We start from the raw sequence: 19,486 nt of genomic DNA, 5'->3' as shown, positions 1-19,486 counted from the left end.
CAGCCTCAGAACAACTCTTCAGTAAAGCAGGCACAACTAACACTAAACAGTAACAGTCAAGAACTGTAATGTGTTAAGTTCTACCAGTATTTTACCTGAATTGCATTTTATTAAGTGGGAAATGGTATGTTTTTCCATTCAACTAACTTCACATTGAAAGAGGAAAAAATGTTTATGAGGAAAAAAGCTCTTGAAAAGTGGCTATTAACAACACTGCCAAAAACTTCCACAGGGTCTGTTTCTTTTGTACTCAGGGACAAATGTAAGCACGAGGCTTCCATTTACCAAGCCATATGGAGCTCTGCAGTCAATGATGGTGTTCAATCTAGGTTAGAAGATGCCTATACTGATTTAGGTAGTCTCCCATTTTCCTAACAATTAGCAACATTAACTAAGTAGAAATCAATTGTAATTGGAGAAGAGAGTGAGTACTAAATTAATTACCAAAGTCAGTCCATATATGAGAGAATTGTTACTTAATCTAGCAATTCTTTATATTGTAATTTACCTATTTCATATGTATATAAAATCAACCACATTTAGAGGAATAGTCTTAATTCTCTTAATTCAGTCATTATTAAATTACATGAATTTACTCAAATGTTTGCTAAAACAATTTTTTAAAGATTAATAACATTTCTTTTAAAATCTTTTATTTTTTTATTGTGCAAAAGTGAGGGTTTTTATTGTTATTGTTGTTGAATTTATTTATTTGTGCTTTTTGCATTTAAACCTAATTGAGTAAAGTATTCCAGTACAATTTTAAAAAACTGGTTAAAAGATGAGAATTAAATGCATTCTAATGATATCAATTTAGTAATTCTTGGCTAATGAGATGGTAGGATAATTGCAGTAATAACTTACTTATGTTTTTGAAAAATACATACAGTATTATCTCTGACAATTTCAGTAGCATGTTTAACCATTAATCCACATGCCTCAAGTATTATAGAAGTTACCTGAGAAAGTCAACATGATGACATGAGGTATCTAACTTTTAATGAACTCGAGGGTTTCTTACTCATTATATGAAAATACAGCAAAAATATGTACTGGTTATTACCAAGGAAAACATATAATTAATATTACATTAGATATTAGATATATTAGATATTATATTAGTCCCCAAAGTTCTCTTTTTTTATTGTAGCCAAAACTCATAATTTACCATATTAACGTCTTTCAGGGATGCAGTACAGTAAGTATTAACTATATGCACATTGTTTTAACAGATCTCAAGAACTTCTTCATCTTGCAAAACTGAAACTTTAGATCCATTGAACAAACCCCCTTCCCTCATCCCAAAAAGTACTCTTTTAATGGTACTTAGGGCTTAAAATTTTTTTTTAAATAGAACTATCATCGATTCTTATTTTCTTACATCATAATATCACAATAAATTGAGCACCATAATAGTCACCATCAAGTTTTCCTTCAACATATAAAAACCATGTACTTGATTGATACAATGTCTTTAGTTTTATAAATCATATTTGTTCAGAGACCTGCCAATTCTCAAAGGAAATCTGAGTAATTAGTGTAAATTAGTGAGACAGATCACGGGTCTGCAATTTTTTGCTGTCAAGGGCCGGAGAGTAAGTATTTTCGGCTTTATGGGCCATATGGGTTCTGCTGCAACTATTCACTGCTGCAATTGTAGCACAAAAACAGCTATGGGCAATACATAAATGAATGAGCATGAAAACAATTTGGAATGACTTGGCCTAGTCTTCCACATTAAATAAACCATGAGCCGTGTGTCAATAAAAATGTATTTACAAACACATGTGGCAGTTAGACCTCTCCCATGGGCCCTAGTTTGCCATCCCTGAAATACATAAGGAGAGGAAGGAAAAGATGGGGATAGGGAGAAGGGCAGGGACAGAGAGTAGGAGAGAAAGTCTAAAGTATTTATGAAGTATTACTTCTGAGAACAAATAGCTACTTAGTGGGGTTGACATTATTTATTCTATTGACCACTTTGATAGTGAGGCCCTAAGAAATGGAACAAGTTTTTTTTTTTATGATGTTTCAATGCTGACTGACCTATTAGCATTCCATACATCTGCATCAATAATGAAAATATTGATCTTCAGTGACTACATAGGACTGGACTTACCTTAGTAGCGGATGGAATATGACAGTAATATTTCTGGCTCCAGGTTTGCAGACAAATTTTGTTCCTCCACCTTCAATTAAATTGTCATCAGGGCCACCTTTCAGAAAAAAATAAAAGAGAGATTTACTTTTTTAGAAATATTACAAAGAAATAAAACAAGCATATCTAGATAAATGTTATGGGGGCATAAGAAGGACCATCTTTGAAAACAATTGCCTTCAATATCTACAAAACATTTTGGAATGACTTGGCCTAGTCTTCCACATTAAATAAACCATGAATGAGCATTTTCATGGAAGCACAGTGAGAATAAAGAGTATATTTCAAGAAAAAGTGCAAGGATATAGCTCTTGCTCTCTAACCACCAGTATCTGTCTTGAACAGTAGAGCACAGACAACTTTCAAGGGGAGAAAACTGCCATACAAAGTTGTCCAGGGCTGTAAAAATTGGAGCCGAGACCCAAATGAACTTAACTGTGTGTATTTCATCAAATCTAAGATCCCACTGATTGTAAGATCTGCTATTATTTTAGGTTAACAGTAAGGGGAAAAATATCCTGCTAATTAAACTACAGAATGCTTCCTTATCACTTAGGATCTTTATTTTTTCTTACTGAAAAGCTCCTTTTAAAATAAGTGGATGTTAACCATAAGTCTCACATACACATGTAATAAGGAGATATAAGAAATATAAACTGGTTGATATATTCCTAAAACTATGGAATACTCAGAGTCCAGCTCTTCTGAATGACTCCAAGTTGTCACTTCCCTTGTTTTCTAAAGATTTTCAGCAAGTGAGTTTCTTAAAGGAGTATATCCAGTACTTTATTTCAAGCTGCTGATTGATATCCACTCTGCCAGGTTTAATATATCGATATGTTCTTGATGCCATCAGAAGGTCTAAAGAAAACATGTCCCTGTACTAAGCAAGACTCATATTCTTTCCTCAAATGGTCCTTACAAGGTTCATTATCTGAAATACCAAGTCACAGTATGAGGAATAGTCACTCAACTCCTATACACTGAGGCAAAACAAGTCATTAAGATTGTCTTCGGCTGGATAGCCATTAAGATGCCATTGATTACAGATATATCCAAATTTCAGAGAGTTTAGGATGTGAAAACAATGTATATTTTAGGATGTTGGGAGAAATGCTCTCCTTCCATCTCCAATGCTCATATTTCTTTCCACTAAAATGAAGCTTGGTGAATGTAACCCCTGACCTCTCTCCATCTTTAACCCACTGCAGGGAAAGTGAACTAACTCCTCTGGTAAAAGTGAGAAGAAAAAGCTGGGCATAGTTGCTGCAGCAACCCCCTTAACTCCGGTTTAGAAACCCGATGCACATAGATAATAAGTGTGGCCTTGCTAAGTTGAGAAATAAAGGTTCTGCCTTGTCAGAGAAGGACGAGTGGTCCGGCACCTTCCGTGAGGGGGTGCGCAAATCAGTTTAATGTTGATGTTCATTTAGAACTCTCACTCGACTCTATCTGGCCTGTATCAACATGAAAGTAATGTTCATCTTTCACCTATCTTATGTTATTTCTTAAGAGTGTCAGGACTCTGACAGGAAAGTACATGCCACAAAATGGGCTTCTCAAAACCTTCACAATCTGCACTTACAATTTTCCCTTCTTTTTCCTAAATTAAACATTTTCTTTCTAATTATAGTTCTTTGCCTGATACCAAACCCAGCTTAATCTCAGCTGATTTATTATCTATCTCAATGGTCTCTGAGGTATCTTGGAAATTGACTGATAAAAACATGTGAAGCTTCAGAAATCCATAGCCCAGATCCTCAAGAGTTCCCAGGGGCACCAGAGTCTAGACAAATCCCACATGGATTAGTTGTTTCCACCAACTAATCAGAGCAAGGTCTGTCTTAAGGTAAACAGAAAATATAATGGCATGTTCAGCGCTTAAGTCTAAAGCATGAGCTATTTTTTCTCATTAGAAAGAAATCCATCTTATTGCACTATCTTTGCATCAGTGATATGACTGTTCTGCTGAGTTAAAGGAGAGCATCAAGACCAGCACAAACACGACTCCTTTATAAAAATCCTCCTCAGAGGTCCCCGGATAGTCACAGACAGAAAAAAAGGAGCAGTCAATATGCCTCCTTTATCAACACTTCCCCTTCTAAGATCATAAAATCTAGACACAATTGAGTCACCAAGGAAATAGGGGGAGGTTGTAGAGAAGAAACCTGGTTATATTCTGCACTCCAGGGACAACATAAATAACTTACAAAGGAATAAATGAATGCACACAAAAAATAATGCCTAAATCTACTCAATGTGAGCATATCTTTTTAAAGACAGCATGATCTCCAAAGGCTTTTAAAAATTCTGATGTTCTGTGATTTTCAGTATTTAATAATTAAGTACAGACCTGATTTACCCACCTCCAGTCATTTATTCTAAATCCCTGTTAGCTACAGACACAGGATTACTGAAAGCTTGGGCAGAAATATGAAGGGGGAAAAAAAGGAGACTTGAAGCTGAAGAGCAATTCCACATACAAGAACTTCTTTGTTACTCCAGTCCTGCTACCAAGGGCCATCCACACTGTATTCGCTGTGATTTCCTCCTTACAGACCACAAGTTGTCACCTAGCTTACTAAATTACCAATAAACAACACTGGCCCAGGGGAAATATCCTTGAAAACAGAGCTGTCACAACCAAAGGTAAAGGCTGCGGCCAAAGACCATACAGCCTGTGACTCTCTGTGCTCTGAGATTTATTCTAGCTGGCTGACATCTGGGCGAGCTACCAGGCTCGCCAGTCCTTACACGCCTTCCCGTAATCAAGTAACCAAGGAGCTGCTGCCATGAACAGTCCTAGGGAGCACGTTGTCCAATCCTGAGAAGAGCACAGGATGGCCCAGAGCATCTCCCTCCTGCTACTTATTAAGCTACAGCCTATCTGGGCTGGCGATGCCAGGTGATAGGCACCAGAGAAAACAGTGAATGATGATGGATGGCTGGGGAGAAGGGAAACTGACAATAGCATTCCAAGGAGAAGATATGTTCTGCAGAAAGGAGAGGGGCAGAAATACCCCAACCACATTTCCTGTTTCTGACAATGAGGACAGGGTGTGACAGGCTCCCTCAGATGATTGGCAAGAGGCACCCAGGCCACCCAGTGACTGTTCTCAGTTAGTCCTTCATTTAGAACGCATTTCCTTATAGATAATGAACTCCCAAACTCATTTACTCCTTGATTCTCCCAACTAGAATTTGATGGCGTTTATAATATAGTCATTTTAGTAGAACAGAAATAAGAAACCAAAACCGCAGAAAAAAAGGGAAACACATGTTCTCACTGAGAGAACGATGGTACAGTGGGAAGAATCAAAAAGATCTGTGCCAGACCCTACATCAGCTACTTACTAGTATAAGTGTGATAAAATTATTTCAATCCTCTGAGCCTCAGCTTTTCTATTTATAAAATATAGATTGCAGTAAATTCTTTCAAAGACTTTGGTGATGTTTAAGTAAGATAACATACTCAAGGGCATTCAGGACAGTGTCTGACACCTAATGCATCTCAAATAAATGGTGGTCTAATTTCCCCTTGAGAATTACCAAGCAGTCAAGGACTTACTGATCAGAAACAAACACACAAACACGCGCACACACACACACACACACACACACACAGAAACACCATCATTGGAACATAAACTAAAATACAAAAATTCCAAATTCAAAAAAAAATTCCAAATTCAAAAAAAAATGTTATTCTTGCTACTGTAGGAAACATTATACAAGTCTATATACAAGCCTTTAATGAGACTAATTAAACTGTCTGCCTTATTTTGGGGGCAGTATTATTGTAGCGAAAAGCTTAGAAAACTGCAGAGAACACAGCACAATGGAATAAATCAGTCTTTATCCACTCCTGCACTTTAATTAAAAATAATCATTATAAATGTATTGGTGTTCCAGTGGTGAATGCTTTGTGCCAAACACTGGGATGAGAACTAGAGAATGTGAGGTCCCTTCTGCTGAGCCGCAGAATCTCAATCTAACTTGGCCTTTCCATACAGAAAAGAACCATGGTGAAGGGAAATGTTTTTGCAGCAAACACTTTGCTTCATAAATACTTTCTAAGGATTATAAACATGCATTCAGTACAATAAATATGGAATTGCTGATTGCATCAATAAATACTTTAATTGGCCCTAAGAGCCAGCTGAGTGGTCGAAGAATTCCCTGAATTCACAGCCCTCACCTTGCCAGAGGGGTTCTTCTAGATCAAGCTCTTTGGCAAATGCCCATTTTTAAAGCACAAATTATCATTATGATTTAATGCTGTTGCTGCTGCTACTAGCACTACCAACAAACTTGTAACAAGGGACTATATATGAACTTGGGGTTTGGTACTCAATTAGGAAGAAAACGAAGATAAAGTAATTTTCCTTACACTCAAATAACTCACAATCACGGTCAAGTCAAGCAATTTGGGATTGGTGAGGACATTCTATTGCTCATGAATAAGGTGCTTTTGGGGTGGGGGGGGAGGAGGGGGTGGAAATCCAGGCAACAAGCCCCTTCAAGGAAAGGATCATCTTGACTCAACTCTCACCAAGTGTGTAATCATTTTTTTAGTATGTTTTTCTTGATTTCAGGGAGGAAGGGAGAGGGAGAGGGAGAGGGAGACAGAAACTTCAATGATGAGAGAGAATCATTGATTGGCTGCCTCCTGCATGTCCCCAAGTGAGGATTGAGCCTGCAACCCGCGCATGTGTCCTGACCAGGAATTGAAACATGACCTGCTGGTTCAGAGGTTGACACTCAACCACTGAGCCACCATGGCCAGGCACCAAATGTGTAATTATTAACAATAATGCTAATTTGTTAATGGATGAGAATAGTTTCTGGCATGTAATGAATACTCAGTATTTGTTGAATGACTATATAAATGAACAAATGAACAAAAAATGATAATATCTCTTTTAGTCCAAGTGAATTCATAGTACAAAGCAATGAGGAACAAACAGCAGTTATGTTTTATATAAAGTATGTTCAGTAAGGAATCCAAGTTTCATAAAGTCCTGAAAAAGTGTATTGATTAAGACATTATTTGTAGAAAATTTCCCAAATAGAAACAAATGATTTATCTAAACCATTAGAAAAGTAAATATCTTGCCTATATTTCATTGCCCAATTACATTTTATTCCTGGGTAGCCAGCTTTAATGTTGTACTGTAGATAACTAAGATGTGTCAAGTATTACACAGGATATGTAGAGAGAAGGTCAGGAAGGGGAAAGCAGATTCATTTATTACTCATCTACAAAGAAACTGCTACTGTGCTAGACATTTTACATAAAATGTCTCACTTACCCTTAAAAATACCCCTGTAATACCATTACCTATCACAGAGATGAAGAAATGGAGGCTCATTGAGGGTGTTGGGAGCAAAGTATCTTGATCAAGGTCATACACATGGTAGGTTCAGTATTCAAACAATTTCCCCCCAAATATATATACTTAATGTCATTTTAGGTTCCCAAGAAACTCACAAGTAGAATAAAATGACATAGATGACGGGTTAAAGAGGAATATTCTAAAACTAGAGGCCCAATGCACAAAATTCATGCAAGGGGCTCGGCCCCAGCTGCCTCTGCCTTGGCTCCCGCTGCCGCAGCTTCATCTAGAAAGTCATCCAGAAGGACATCCAGTCTAATTAGCATATTACACTTTTATTATTATAGACTAGAGGCCTGGTGCATAAAAATTTGTGCACTCGGGGAGGGAGGGGGGCGGGGGGATCCCTCAGCCCAGCCTGTGCCCTATTGCAGTCTGGGACCCCTCAGGGGATGACCACCGGCTGGTTTAGGCATGCTCCCAAGGGGATTGGGCCTAAGATGGCAATCAGATATCCCTCTGGCAGCCTGGCATCCCTCTGGGGATGTCCACTTGCCAGCGGGGAGCAGGCCTAAACTGCAGTCGGACATCCTTAGCGCTGCTGAGGAGTCAGGAGAGGCTCCCACCACCACCGCTGTACTGGCAGCCATCAGCCTGGCTTGTGGCTGAGCAGAGCTCCTCCCATGTGAGAGCACCCCGACCACCAGAGGGCAGCTCCTGCATTGAGCGTCTGCCCCCTGGTGGTCAGTGTGTGTCATAGTGACCAGTCATTCCCAGTCCTTCTGCTGTTAGGGTCAGTTTGCATATTACCCTGTTACTATATAGGATAGAGGCCTGGTGCACGGGTGGGGGCCGGCTGGTTTGCCCTGAAGGGTGTCCTGGATCAGGGTGGGTGTCCCCACTGGGGTGCCTGGCCAGTCTGGGTGAGGGGCTGAGGGCCGTTTTCATGCTGGCGGGTGACTGAAGCTCCCAACCTCTCCTTTTTTTCTTTTTATTCTGAGATTTATTTACCTTCTATGGCTGTCACTGGAGCTGAGAGCCGGCTTTAGCTCTGAGGCTCAGCTCCAGCTCTGAGGCCTGCGCTGCTGAAAGCAGGTATCTGGGCTTTGTTTAGCTTCTATAATTGAAACACTGTTGCAACTCCAGCTCTGAGGCCGGACTGGCTGAAAGCAGGTTTCTGGGGATTTTTTAGCTTCTATAATTGCAATGTAGTTACTTAGAGTGCAGCTCAGAGCTGGGCGGCAGCAGGCGGGGAACCTTGGCTTCCTCCATCACTGGAGCAAGCAAGCCTCCTGTTCGCTTCAGCTGCCTGGCTGCCGGCCGCCATCTTGGTTGGCAGTTAATTTGCACATCGCCCTGATTAGCCAATGGGAAGTGTGTTGGAGGTACGGTTAATTACCATGTTTATCTATTTTTAGAGAGGATAGGGAGGAGTAAACCCTGGTGTTATGGTGACTTTAACATAAAATGCATTTTCTATGGAATCAACACTAACTATAGAAGTTGGTTATGTAAATTCAGGCTTAATTAACTTAGTGGCACAGAGGCTTAAGGTGAGAGGTGATGAACTGAACTAATCTTTGAAAGGAGGGCAAGAAAAACTATTAAGGATTCCTTGACAATCCTTTTAGATTGCTAAGGGCACAGGTGAGATACAATAACTGAAATTTATAGCAATGCAATATAGCTGTAGGATATTCTAGAGCAGAAATAAGAGTGAAGAAGAAAGACTTTGAGAGCCAGGGTTAAGGATTTACCACCTAGAAGGGGTGAAAACAAGGGATAAAAAGTGTTGAAGGTTCTAGTGAGAAAGAAATTAAAGTGATTAACCATAGGTGGGTCAAAGCTTGGTGGTGAGAAAACACATTAGGCTTGGAAAGGGTTTGAAGAAAATGATAGAAGCTGACACTTGGGGTCTCTATAAGATCAAAGAGTATTTATGGCTGGAATCAGAGGAGAGAAAATGTGAAGAAAATGGAAGGCTGCAGTTAGAGAGGGACATACCTTGAATTACAGCCTTCCTTGCCTTTCCCTATAATTGCAACCACAGGTAGCCCCCCCACCCCACCCCCCACCCCCCCGGAATTAGAAATGGCATAGTGGCCAGAGGGCAGTAAGTTTGATGTTTCCTACTTAAAAGAATTTGGGAGTAGGGTAAGACTGAGGAAAGAAGGAAGGAAGTGAGGGAAGGGAGGGAGGGGAGGGAGAAAAAGGAGGGAGGGAAGGGAGGGAGGGAGGGAGGGAGGGAGGGAGGGAGATGAGAAAGGGAAGGAAGGGAGGGAGGGAGGGAGGGAGGAAGGGAGGGAGGGGAAATTCTAAGGATTGCAGCCCAGAGGAAGAAGGGGGCATTCCTATGGGTTCGCTCTAGAGCAGTGGTTCTCAACCTGTGGGTTGCAACCCCTTTGGGGGTCGAATGACCCTTTCACAGGGGTCACCTAAGACCATCGGAAAACACATATATAATTACATATTGTTTTTGTGATTAATCACTATGCTTTAATTATGTTCAATTTGTAACAATGAAAATACATCCTGCATATCAGATATTTACATTACGATTCATAACAGTAGCAAAATTACAGTTATGAAGTAGCAACGAAAATAATTTTATGGTTGGGGGTCACCACAACATGAGGAACTGTATTAAAGGGTCGCAGCATTAGGAAGGTTGAGAACCACTGCTCTAGAGGTATAAGCAGAAAAAGGGAGGCAGTCTAAATTAGGGACTGCCTAATGGTAAGCTATTGTGAGAAAGACAAACAGTGCGTGGCTTGAAGTATGAAGAACAATATATTATACGTATGTGCAGTATCTTGTATCTGTTAGAAATTTGATTTGAGCAGACTGCTAGGAAGGACATACTTCACCTGAGTTTTGCTTCAAGTAAGACCATTTCTTCTGGATTTTTGGTAAAAGACCATGAAATATTTTTTATAAAGAAAGAAAAATCATATTCTTTTGTTGTTCAAGAATTGAACATATTCTAGCTCCTATATAGCAAGTGAATTTTATAATAATCTATTACTTTGGGATGGTCTCTCAGTTTAAAAAACAAAAGAGAAAAAATCAATTTCTTAATTATCTTCCTAGCAATAACTTGTAAGAGGTTTTGGAGTACAGAATGACAAGGAGCAACCACAACAAAAATGAAGCAACACATTTTAAGGTTAATAAGAGTCCATCCTGAGCCACCAGTAAAATGTGCTCATCTGGAGTCTTCCATGAGCACAAGTCAAAAAAGGCTCCACTAGTAACAGCACTGGCTTTCTGCAATGGAGTCTGAAGTGACGTGCTCTCTAGGAAGAGCAAATGTAAGACTGAGCCAATTACCAAAGGATCCAGTCACTGCGTGCATGTCTTTAAATGGGGGTCCTGGAGACACAAGGGAACTTGAATTGACCATCTTTGAGGAGCATTCCTATTCTGGTGACATTATCCTTCAACTCGTTTCATTCTAAGGCTACATAAGGAGATGCACTGATTCTTTCTTTTCCTTCCACTCTGTAACCCATTCCCTAGTTTTTATTTTTTTGAATCTATTCAATATGCTTAGTGGCTAGTCAGATATAACTGGCTCAGAGATTCTCATGGGTGTAAGCTGGAGTCCCCTACCTTATGTATCATGTCATGTGTCTGGTTTCTTTCACTTAGCATGTTTTCCAAGTTCATCCAAGTGGTAGCATAAATCAGACTTCACTTCTTTATAGGGCCAGGTAATATTTTAAAGTATGTATATACCACATCTACTGATGAACATTTGGGTATTTCCACACTTTGGCTATTATAAACAATGCTAATCTAAACATCCATGTACAAGTTTTGTGTGGATGTATGTTCTCTCCAGTTCTCTTCAGCATAGACCTAGAATTTGAATTGTTGGGCCATCTGATAACACTATGTTTAACATTTTGAGCAACTGCCAGATTGTTTTCCAAAGAGGCTGCACCCTAATGCTCACTGCTGTTATTCTAAATAACTAATTATTAAAAAAAGAAATCTGGGAAGGTGCGGGGGGGGGGGGGGGAATGCTGATGGACAGCACACAGAGGAAGTACTAGGTGGGGTAAAAGTAGGTTTACAGCTGTTCCCATGGAAAATAACACAATAAGTGAATAACAATACGAGAATAAACAGTGTTTCTTGTATTCACAACTATAAATCTACTTTTGCCCAAGCTGTGTATTTTGTTCTCCCTTTCCCACCAGCCCCAGGTCTGCCTCCTGAGGAAGCACTACCAGCTATAACAGGTGAGAGCGGATGCATTTGGGAATTGGCACAACTGGGAAATGATCTGTACTCTTTCAACTAAGTATCTGCTGGTTCATCACCTATGATTAAAACAGTAAGGTTTCCCTCCTCACTCAAGTTTCAGGTTGCAGAAGGTTTGACCGTTCGCTCAGTGGTTCTTGTTAAAATAAAGCAAGAGTGATAGGAAGGATGACAGAATGCAGTGCCTCTCTGATCAGATAAGCCCTTCTCAGTGTTGACCTAGCACGTATGTTTGCCTGGTCAGGGGTCTTTCGATGATGGCTTGCCAGCTGAGTGGTAGATTTATGATGCGGATAAGCATCAACCTGAAAACAGATTGAGCCCATCAATCTTATTTTGCCTGTGAAATGGTCTATGTTGGAGCCCGGGCCACTGGGAATGAATAAGGCATAAATATACTAGTTCATAGAAAGAAATGGTAGTGTTAAATGCTGTCACTCTCTTCACACTCACCAAGTTAGAAAGATGTTATTTTGAAGGGACTGATATGACAATATGACAGGTAAAAAGTATAATAAGCCAAAAATGACTATGAGAAGAGGGAGAGATGAAGGGTTAAGTACAAATGAAGAGTCCAAATACAAATTGCAGAACATGGCAGCAGTTAGCTTACAGACACAGATAATCAGCGCTGGCATCCAAACAGAAACAGCATCCCTCCACGGCTCATTGGAAGCATGTGCATTACCGAGGCACAGGTGGCTTTAAGAAACTTGACTAGAAAACCCACGGTCACTGTTTAGGTTTAATCAGCAATAGTGAACTTTCCAGGCACGTTAGGCAAAAACTCCTGCAATATTCTCACAGAATTAAAATTGGTCTCCTAAGTCAGCTAACCATGAGCCATGATATGATCAACTCTCAAAATTTACAGCTGGCAGATGTATTTTTCTCTGTTTCTATATAAATAGAGCATAATACAGGATTATGCATACCCTACGTTCAGCAAATAATTGATAAAAATAATCAGTATTTTACACTCTATTTAAACTGGCCATCCCTTGCAGATCGCCAATGGCCAACATATTTTTCACCCCAATGGAGTACTATTGATAAAAAAAAAAAAAAAATACAACCCTCTCACTCATCTGCAATTGAAATAATGTCAACAACCTTAAAAAAGACGAGTCTTCTCTGTTTGCCTTGACCTCCGTCCTTCATTAAATGCAGTAAGTTCAATGTCAGCCACACACCAAAGCGCAAACCAGTGAATTTTTCCAATAATATCTGCTCCACATTTTGCTGACATGTACTTATTGTCGAAATTTTTACTTTCCATTTTATCAGTCATAATTGGTATAAAGCACATTTACACATTACTGGAGCCCAAAATACCAGTTCTAGTAATTTCCTCCCATCTTCAGTAAAAAATAATATCATGGGTAAATTTAAGATTTTCAAGGATATTCATCACAGAAAAATATATTAAACTAAAAAAATTCACTTAAATTGCAAAGCAATAGGAAATTGGTTTTATGCACACACATATATAATTGATAGAAACATATACACAAACACATTATAACCAAAATATGACGTGGACATTAAAAATATATACACACTGTAATATGGCAAGAAAAAGATATAAAAGGCAGAGACCATTATGGCAAAAGTTTATTAATGAAAATAATTTTTTAAAATACTAGTAAGCCTATATTATATGTGTTATATTGCAATATTAGAAGTCTTTGCTTATCTGATTTTTCGTCTCTCCTTTTTGCTGAATCTTGTGCCTGAAACCTTTTTTTCCTATGTGTTGTGTACGGTGTGTGCATGCATGTGTGTTTTATAAACTCACATTACTTAGAAATGTATCTGTAGCAATTATTTGAGGCCTGATTTAAAGGTAGTTTCCACCAGAAAACATTAGCAATAGCTTCTGCTTATCCATATAAAGAAACTACCAACCCAGAACCCATTTTAAACTAAATTCTCACCTCGAAATTTTCTCATATCACCCAAAGGATATATACTTTGGCAATAAAACTCTAGAGATCTTTCCTCCCTTTGGCCTGTGCCAAGGTTGCCCATTTTTTTAGTGCCTTCGAGGTGGTTATGGGAAAGGGGTGGTATTTCTAGATGGCCCATATACTCCATGTGGAGTTTGGGGGTTCCTGGTACTAGACTCCCCAGGTTGGCTAAGTTCTGGGCTTTGCTCTTGTTCTCATGTGCCTTGTAAGTTTCCTTGGGCTTGACAAAACCCTCGAAGTGAAAACTGACTTTAGAAGTACTTCCTTCAAAATGTTTTCTTTGTTTTGTTTTGTTTTGTTTTTGGCTTCCTGTAATCATAACTTTTTGCAACTTCATCAAAGTAATTGCCAAGTGTTTTATCCAACATTTTAAATTTTTTCATGGAAGGATCTACAAAGATCTCAATCATACTGCTGAAAAGAGAAGTCTCCATATAATCTACTCCTTACAAAATAGTCTACAAATAACTTCCCCTCAGAATTCAATTATCCCAGTGAAAGTGTCTTTGGATTCTACTTGGATATCCCTGTGATTGTTTTTTATCAATTCGCACAGTAAACTGGAGAGTAGAGTAGAATATAGTTCTTGCCTTAAATATTATGAATTAACTTGAGATAGTGAAATATAACAATATTTAGTAAAGCACAATTTGGTATCAATTATAAAATCCAATTATTAGAAGAGTGAACTTCTCTTAACTTTGATATCAAGTAATTATAAGAGACTAAGTTGCTCAATACTCTGAGCCAATTTCTTACCAATAAAATAAGGAGAATGAACCATACAGTGTACTCTTGAGAAACCCTTGCATTTATGAAATTGTATTTCCTAGATTATATATTTCCTTTATACTATATTCTACCCATTGGGTTTATTTACATTTTCTGATACTCTCAAACAGTGATGGCGAACCTTTTGAGTTCGGCGTGTCAGCATTTTGAAAAACCCTAACTTAACTCTGGTGCCGTGTCACATATAGAAATTTTTTGATATTTGCAACCATAGTAAAATAAAGAATTATATTTTTGATATTTATTTTATATATTTAAATGCCATTTAACAAAGAAAAATCAACCAAAAAAATGAGTTCGCGTGTCACCTCTGACATGCGTGTCATAGGTTCGTCATCACTGCTGTAGAATATAGTAGTACCTTTATCAAGTAGAAATTTATGCCAATTATTATAATCATTGAGATTTCATATGCAATAATTCTAATGGGACTTTAAATAAGAATGAACTGTATTTTTGCTTTGGGATATTAGTTATGCTTCAGGAAAAAATAATTTGTATCATCTCGGGTTGACATTTTTATACCATCTAATTAGGATTATCTTATGTTCTCTTTCTTTTAGGGTAAGCATGTTAGATACTGCCTTGAATATGACAAAATGGGCAAAATTCATCGCATGTCTCTGCAATTTTAATCTAAAATGTTTCTCAATTATTCACCCCAGGTAGGTATCAGAATTTTAAATAAATCACTATAACCAATGGTTTTCAAAGAAGCAATTCTGAAAAAATATATACTTAATAAAAAAAACAATGTATTTAATTGAATTCTATCTATAATCAGGAACTTGGCATCTTCGTGCCTAGGAGTGGGCACGTGATGATGTAAACATAACTAATAAACACAGTGTATGACTGGAAGAACTTCATGTTCTGACTGGGGTATAAAAAAATAAACCAAAGTGAGAAACAAAACTATTATAAACTATAGCAAAAGAATGTAAAAAGTAGCAATTCACCAAGATAGATCTGTCCCTTTGAACTTGGAATCCAACTTACATAATAAGCCTAATAAAATCCAGGAAAACATGTGAAGTTACAGTTATTTGGCAGATAAAATATGCCATTATTCCCTACAAAGTAGCCTGATATTAATAATACAAGAAAGCAGATTGGCAAAGATAACACATGGTACAGAGTCCCTAATATTGGTATTCAATAAATACCCCATTTGGCTGATAAAAAATAGTGACTCAATCATATAACAAAGGAGCTACTTATCAACATTTTCTAAATACATCATACAAAATTACTGCTAAAACCCCTTCCTGGAAAAGTACTTTGCCTTTGTATTTCTTTAAAGATTGGTGAATCTGCTTTTTAAATGTTTTTCAAAAATCTAAAATATAGACAAGGCTTTTTGTTAAAACAAAATGTACAAAAGAATGACTTGTCAATTTAGCTCAGTACGGAGCAGAGTTGGGCAGAGGTTACTAACAAAAAGACTCTGAAGATATGAGACAAAGCAAACTTAGGCCTGGAAATTGATGGTCCGTGGACAAGGTTTCAGTGTAAACATTTTTCATCCCAACATTCAAGCACCACTCCAGCAACAGAGAACAAAGGCAAGTCTAGGACAAAAAGACTGAAGGCAGATTCAATTCAAATACATCCTGTAAGTTTTTATTCCATCCAACCATGCACAGGTATTGCACAGGTCCTGGCATGGTAAGAACATCAACCTTTGGTTGTGCGTGTTTAAAACCTTGTGTCATTTTCACTCTCTTATTTTGCTCATGCCTCTCATCCAACCCGTCAGAAAACCTGGTTGGTTCAGTCTTGAAAACATTGAGGCCCACTACTTCTCCCCACCCCCACTGCTACACTTTCCTCTGCCTCAGTCCTTGCCCTTGTCAGGGGCTCTCAGCATACCAGCTAGGGAGATGCTCTTAAAATGTAAGGCCAATCCAGCTCTTCTCGCGCCTCAATGCTCCAAATGCTTCCTATCTCATTTGGAATCGAAGCCCAACTCCTCACAATTACCTGGAAGACACTATACCGTCTGCCACTGTAATGTTCTGGGTTTCTCTCCTACTATGCCCTGTCTCACTCTGCTCATTATACAGGCCCCTATTGTGAGCACACATGAACACATCTGCCTCGGGCCTCTGGTCATCCCGTTCCCTCTGCCACTTTCTTCTTCCAGGTCTACATGGTTTGCTCCCTATGGCCTTCATGTCTCTACTCACCTGCCTCGCTCTCAGCTCTCAGGAAGTCCTTCCTGGGCATGTAAAGTAGAGGGCAAGTGAGGAGAAGGGAGGAAAGAAGGGAGGAGGAGAGCCAGCTCGCAGAGGCCTGCAAGGTCATGTTATAAAAAATAGATATTTTAATCCTAACTACAATGGGAAGCTATTTAAAACTTGGAGGAGAACAGGGTATAATTTAATGCAAATTTGAGATCGTGTTTTTAAAAACTCAGAATAATCTCTAACACAACCCTATCCTTAATTTTTATCCTGACATAAAGTCTTACTTCAAAAAACCACTCATATATTCCCCAAAACCAAGTCGCTCGTCTGTCTCCTTCGATTCTCTCTGCCACGCAGCACAGAGAGCTGGGACCACCGTCAAGCAAACCAAAGGCCACAAAACCACTGGCCACGCTGCCCAAGGCCCACTGCCCCTCTTATTCCTGTTTCATTGCTCCATCTCCTTGGATATAAACGATCTAACCACCCACACTCCGCCTCATCATATTCTGAGTTTCCTTACTCCTGACTGAGATCGGACATTTCTCTGATCCCCACTCCCCTCTCTGTCATCCCCTGGTTTTCTCTGTGAACACTGTTGCTCTATGGGCCTCTCGGTGTGCATTTCCTCTCATAGGCAGGAGAATGGGTCGTCTAGTCTGGACAGTGTCCCACAGCTTCCAGGCTGCTGCGTCTCAGCACTTGAATAAAATCATAATGTTTTTACATTGTGATATACAGATGCATCTTTAGGTACAAGGAGCTAAAATAACTTGATGTCTGGGAACTGCTGTAAAATACTTCACAAAGAATTAAAAAAACTGAAAGATGAAACAAAATACAATTATGATAACTATTAAATATGGATAATGAGTATATAGAACAGGGGTCCTCAAACTACGTCCCGCGGGCCACATGCAAATACAAATATTGTATTTGTTCCCGTTTTGTTTTTTTACTTCAAAATAAGATATGTGCAGTGTGCATAGGAATTTGTTCATAGTTTTTTTTTAAACTATAGTCCGGCCCTCCAATGGTCTAAGGGACAGTGAACTGGCCCTCTGTTTAAAAAGTTTGAGGACCCCTGATATAGAATATATATGTCTAACACAGATAACAACCATATATTAATTTTCCTGGATCAACTTGAGTCTTTAGTAAACACTGTTCTAAATCCTGTTCCAGCATGTCCCCTGAATACAACATACATATTTATCAGAATCAACAACTGAAGGGTAATGAAATTTAACTACTGGGCCCAAACTGTAGCTATTGCTCTCCACTCAAAAGTACTTATATGAGCAACAAGGCCTTCCTAGGGTCCTTTATTGACCCTTCACAGATACCTTATAACCTTAACTTTCTTCCTATTAAAGGAAAGTCCCTCAGGGTAAACACCCACCTGTAGGTATTTCAAATTGGTTTTGCTGAGTACAGGCCTGGCAAATAGCACGCACGTAGGATGCCAAGATATAGGCAAAGAGCAGGCTTTATGGCATGACACTCAATGTCTACTGTCAGAAGCCTTAGATTTAGGAAGAACTGCTCAGAGGTGGCATTCAAAAGTATCTAACCATGGGAACACCTGACCTAACACATGCTCATGGCAACCTTGCCAACCATAGGCAGCTAAAAGGGAAATGTGACTGGGTACAAGTTGGTGGCATGTTTACTGGAGAAAAATCTTTAGATTCTGGTCACAGAACAAATGACTGTTTTGCAGAACTGATCTCATGCTCTTGCACTATAATATTTTATCTCATCTTTATTTTCAATGTTTTTATTCATTCTCGAGAGAGAGGAAAGAAGAGGGATAGAGAGAAAAATCAATGGGAGAGAAACATCTATCAGCTGTCTCCTACATGCTCCCTACTGGGGATCGGGCCTGCAACCTGGGCAAGGGTCCTGAATGGAAATGGAAATGGTGACCTTGGTTCATGGGTCAATGCTCACCCACTCTGCCACACATCTTGAAGCAGTTATGTGTGGTGCCCTCTCTCTCCAGGAACTGTGACTACCTTGAACTCAGGGCATGTTGAAGGCAGGGTCTTTTTACCAATTTAATGCCTTTACCTCTTTTTACCTAATATAATGCCTTTAGCTTTAATACAGTGTTACACAGCTGATGAACACAATAAACATAAAACCATTCTGTGAAGGCAGAAAGAAATTGCCACCAACTCAAATGACATAATCAACACAGTGTTGACCTAGGTCTCTTTGCAGAATATAAGAGAAGAAATGCATGAGATGCATCCTCTCCTGTTTTTACCAAGGGAAAATAAATTTCCATCCCTGTTCTCTGTTTACCCAACCAAAAAATAGTCCCAAACTCAGATCAAATTGTTCTGTATTAAACTAAGGATTAAACAAACTTCCAGGAAAACTCTGCTGAGATTTAACTTGATTTTGTAGCATATATTCTACTAAAAATGCCTTTATTTAAAAAAAAAAAAAAGCAAAGAAAAAAATTTTTGCCCCACTTAAATTTTACAATGTTAATAAAAGACAACTTAAAATTACTTAAGGATATCAAATTTTGCTTGTTATTTGCCCCACGTCTTTACTTGCCAAATATTAAATTTATATCAAGCCATGCTTGATTGCTTTTCTAAAATCTACTTTTATACTTAAGTTGTATGTAGTTTTAAGCAATGGTCCACTTTTTATCACTCTGTGAACAAGAGATGACCAAAGAGCAGATGTTCCAAGCATAAAACAGATTCACAAACACTGATGCAAATGGGTCCATTATAACAATTTGCATTTCTT

At 38.7% G+C, this 19,486-nt stretch overlaps 1 protein-coding gene across 2 annotated transcripts in view; it reads right to left on the bottom strand.

Annotated features, from left to right (window-relative positions):
• The window catches only part of EXOC4 (exocyst complex component 4), a 750,050-nt gene that overhangs the window by 406,251 nt on the left and 324,313 nt on the right, over window positions 1–19,486 (bottom strand). For both annotated transcript variants that reach the window (XM_081102441.1, XM_081102440.1), the window contains exon 10: window positions 2,120–2,216. In XM_081102441.1, the coding sequence (XP_080958567.1) occupies window positions 2,120–2,216 (97 nt within the window). The remainder of the gene's footprint in view (window positions 1–2,119; window positions 2,217–19,486) is intronic.

This window comes from Myotis nattereri (assembly GCF_964212035.1).
Source record: "Myotis nattereri genome assembly, chromosome: 11".
Taxonomy (NCBI): Eukaryota; Metazoa; Chordata; class Mammalia; order Chiroptera; family Vespertilionidae; genus Myotis; species Myotis nattereri.
The sequence above is the reverse complement of the archived record's forward strand: the minus strand, read 5'-3'. Positions and strand labels throughout refer to the sequence as shown.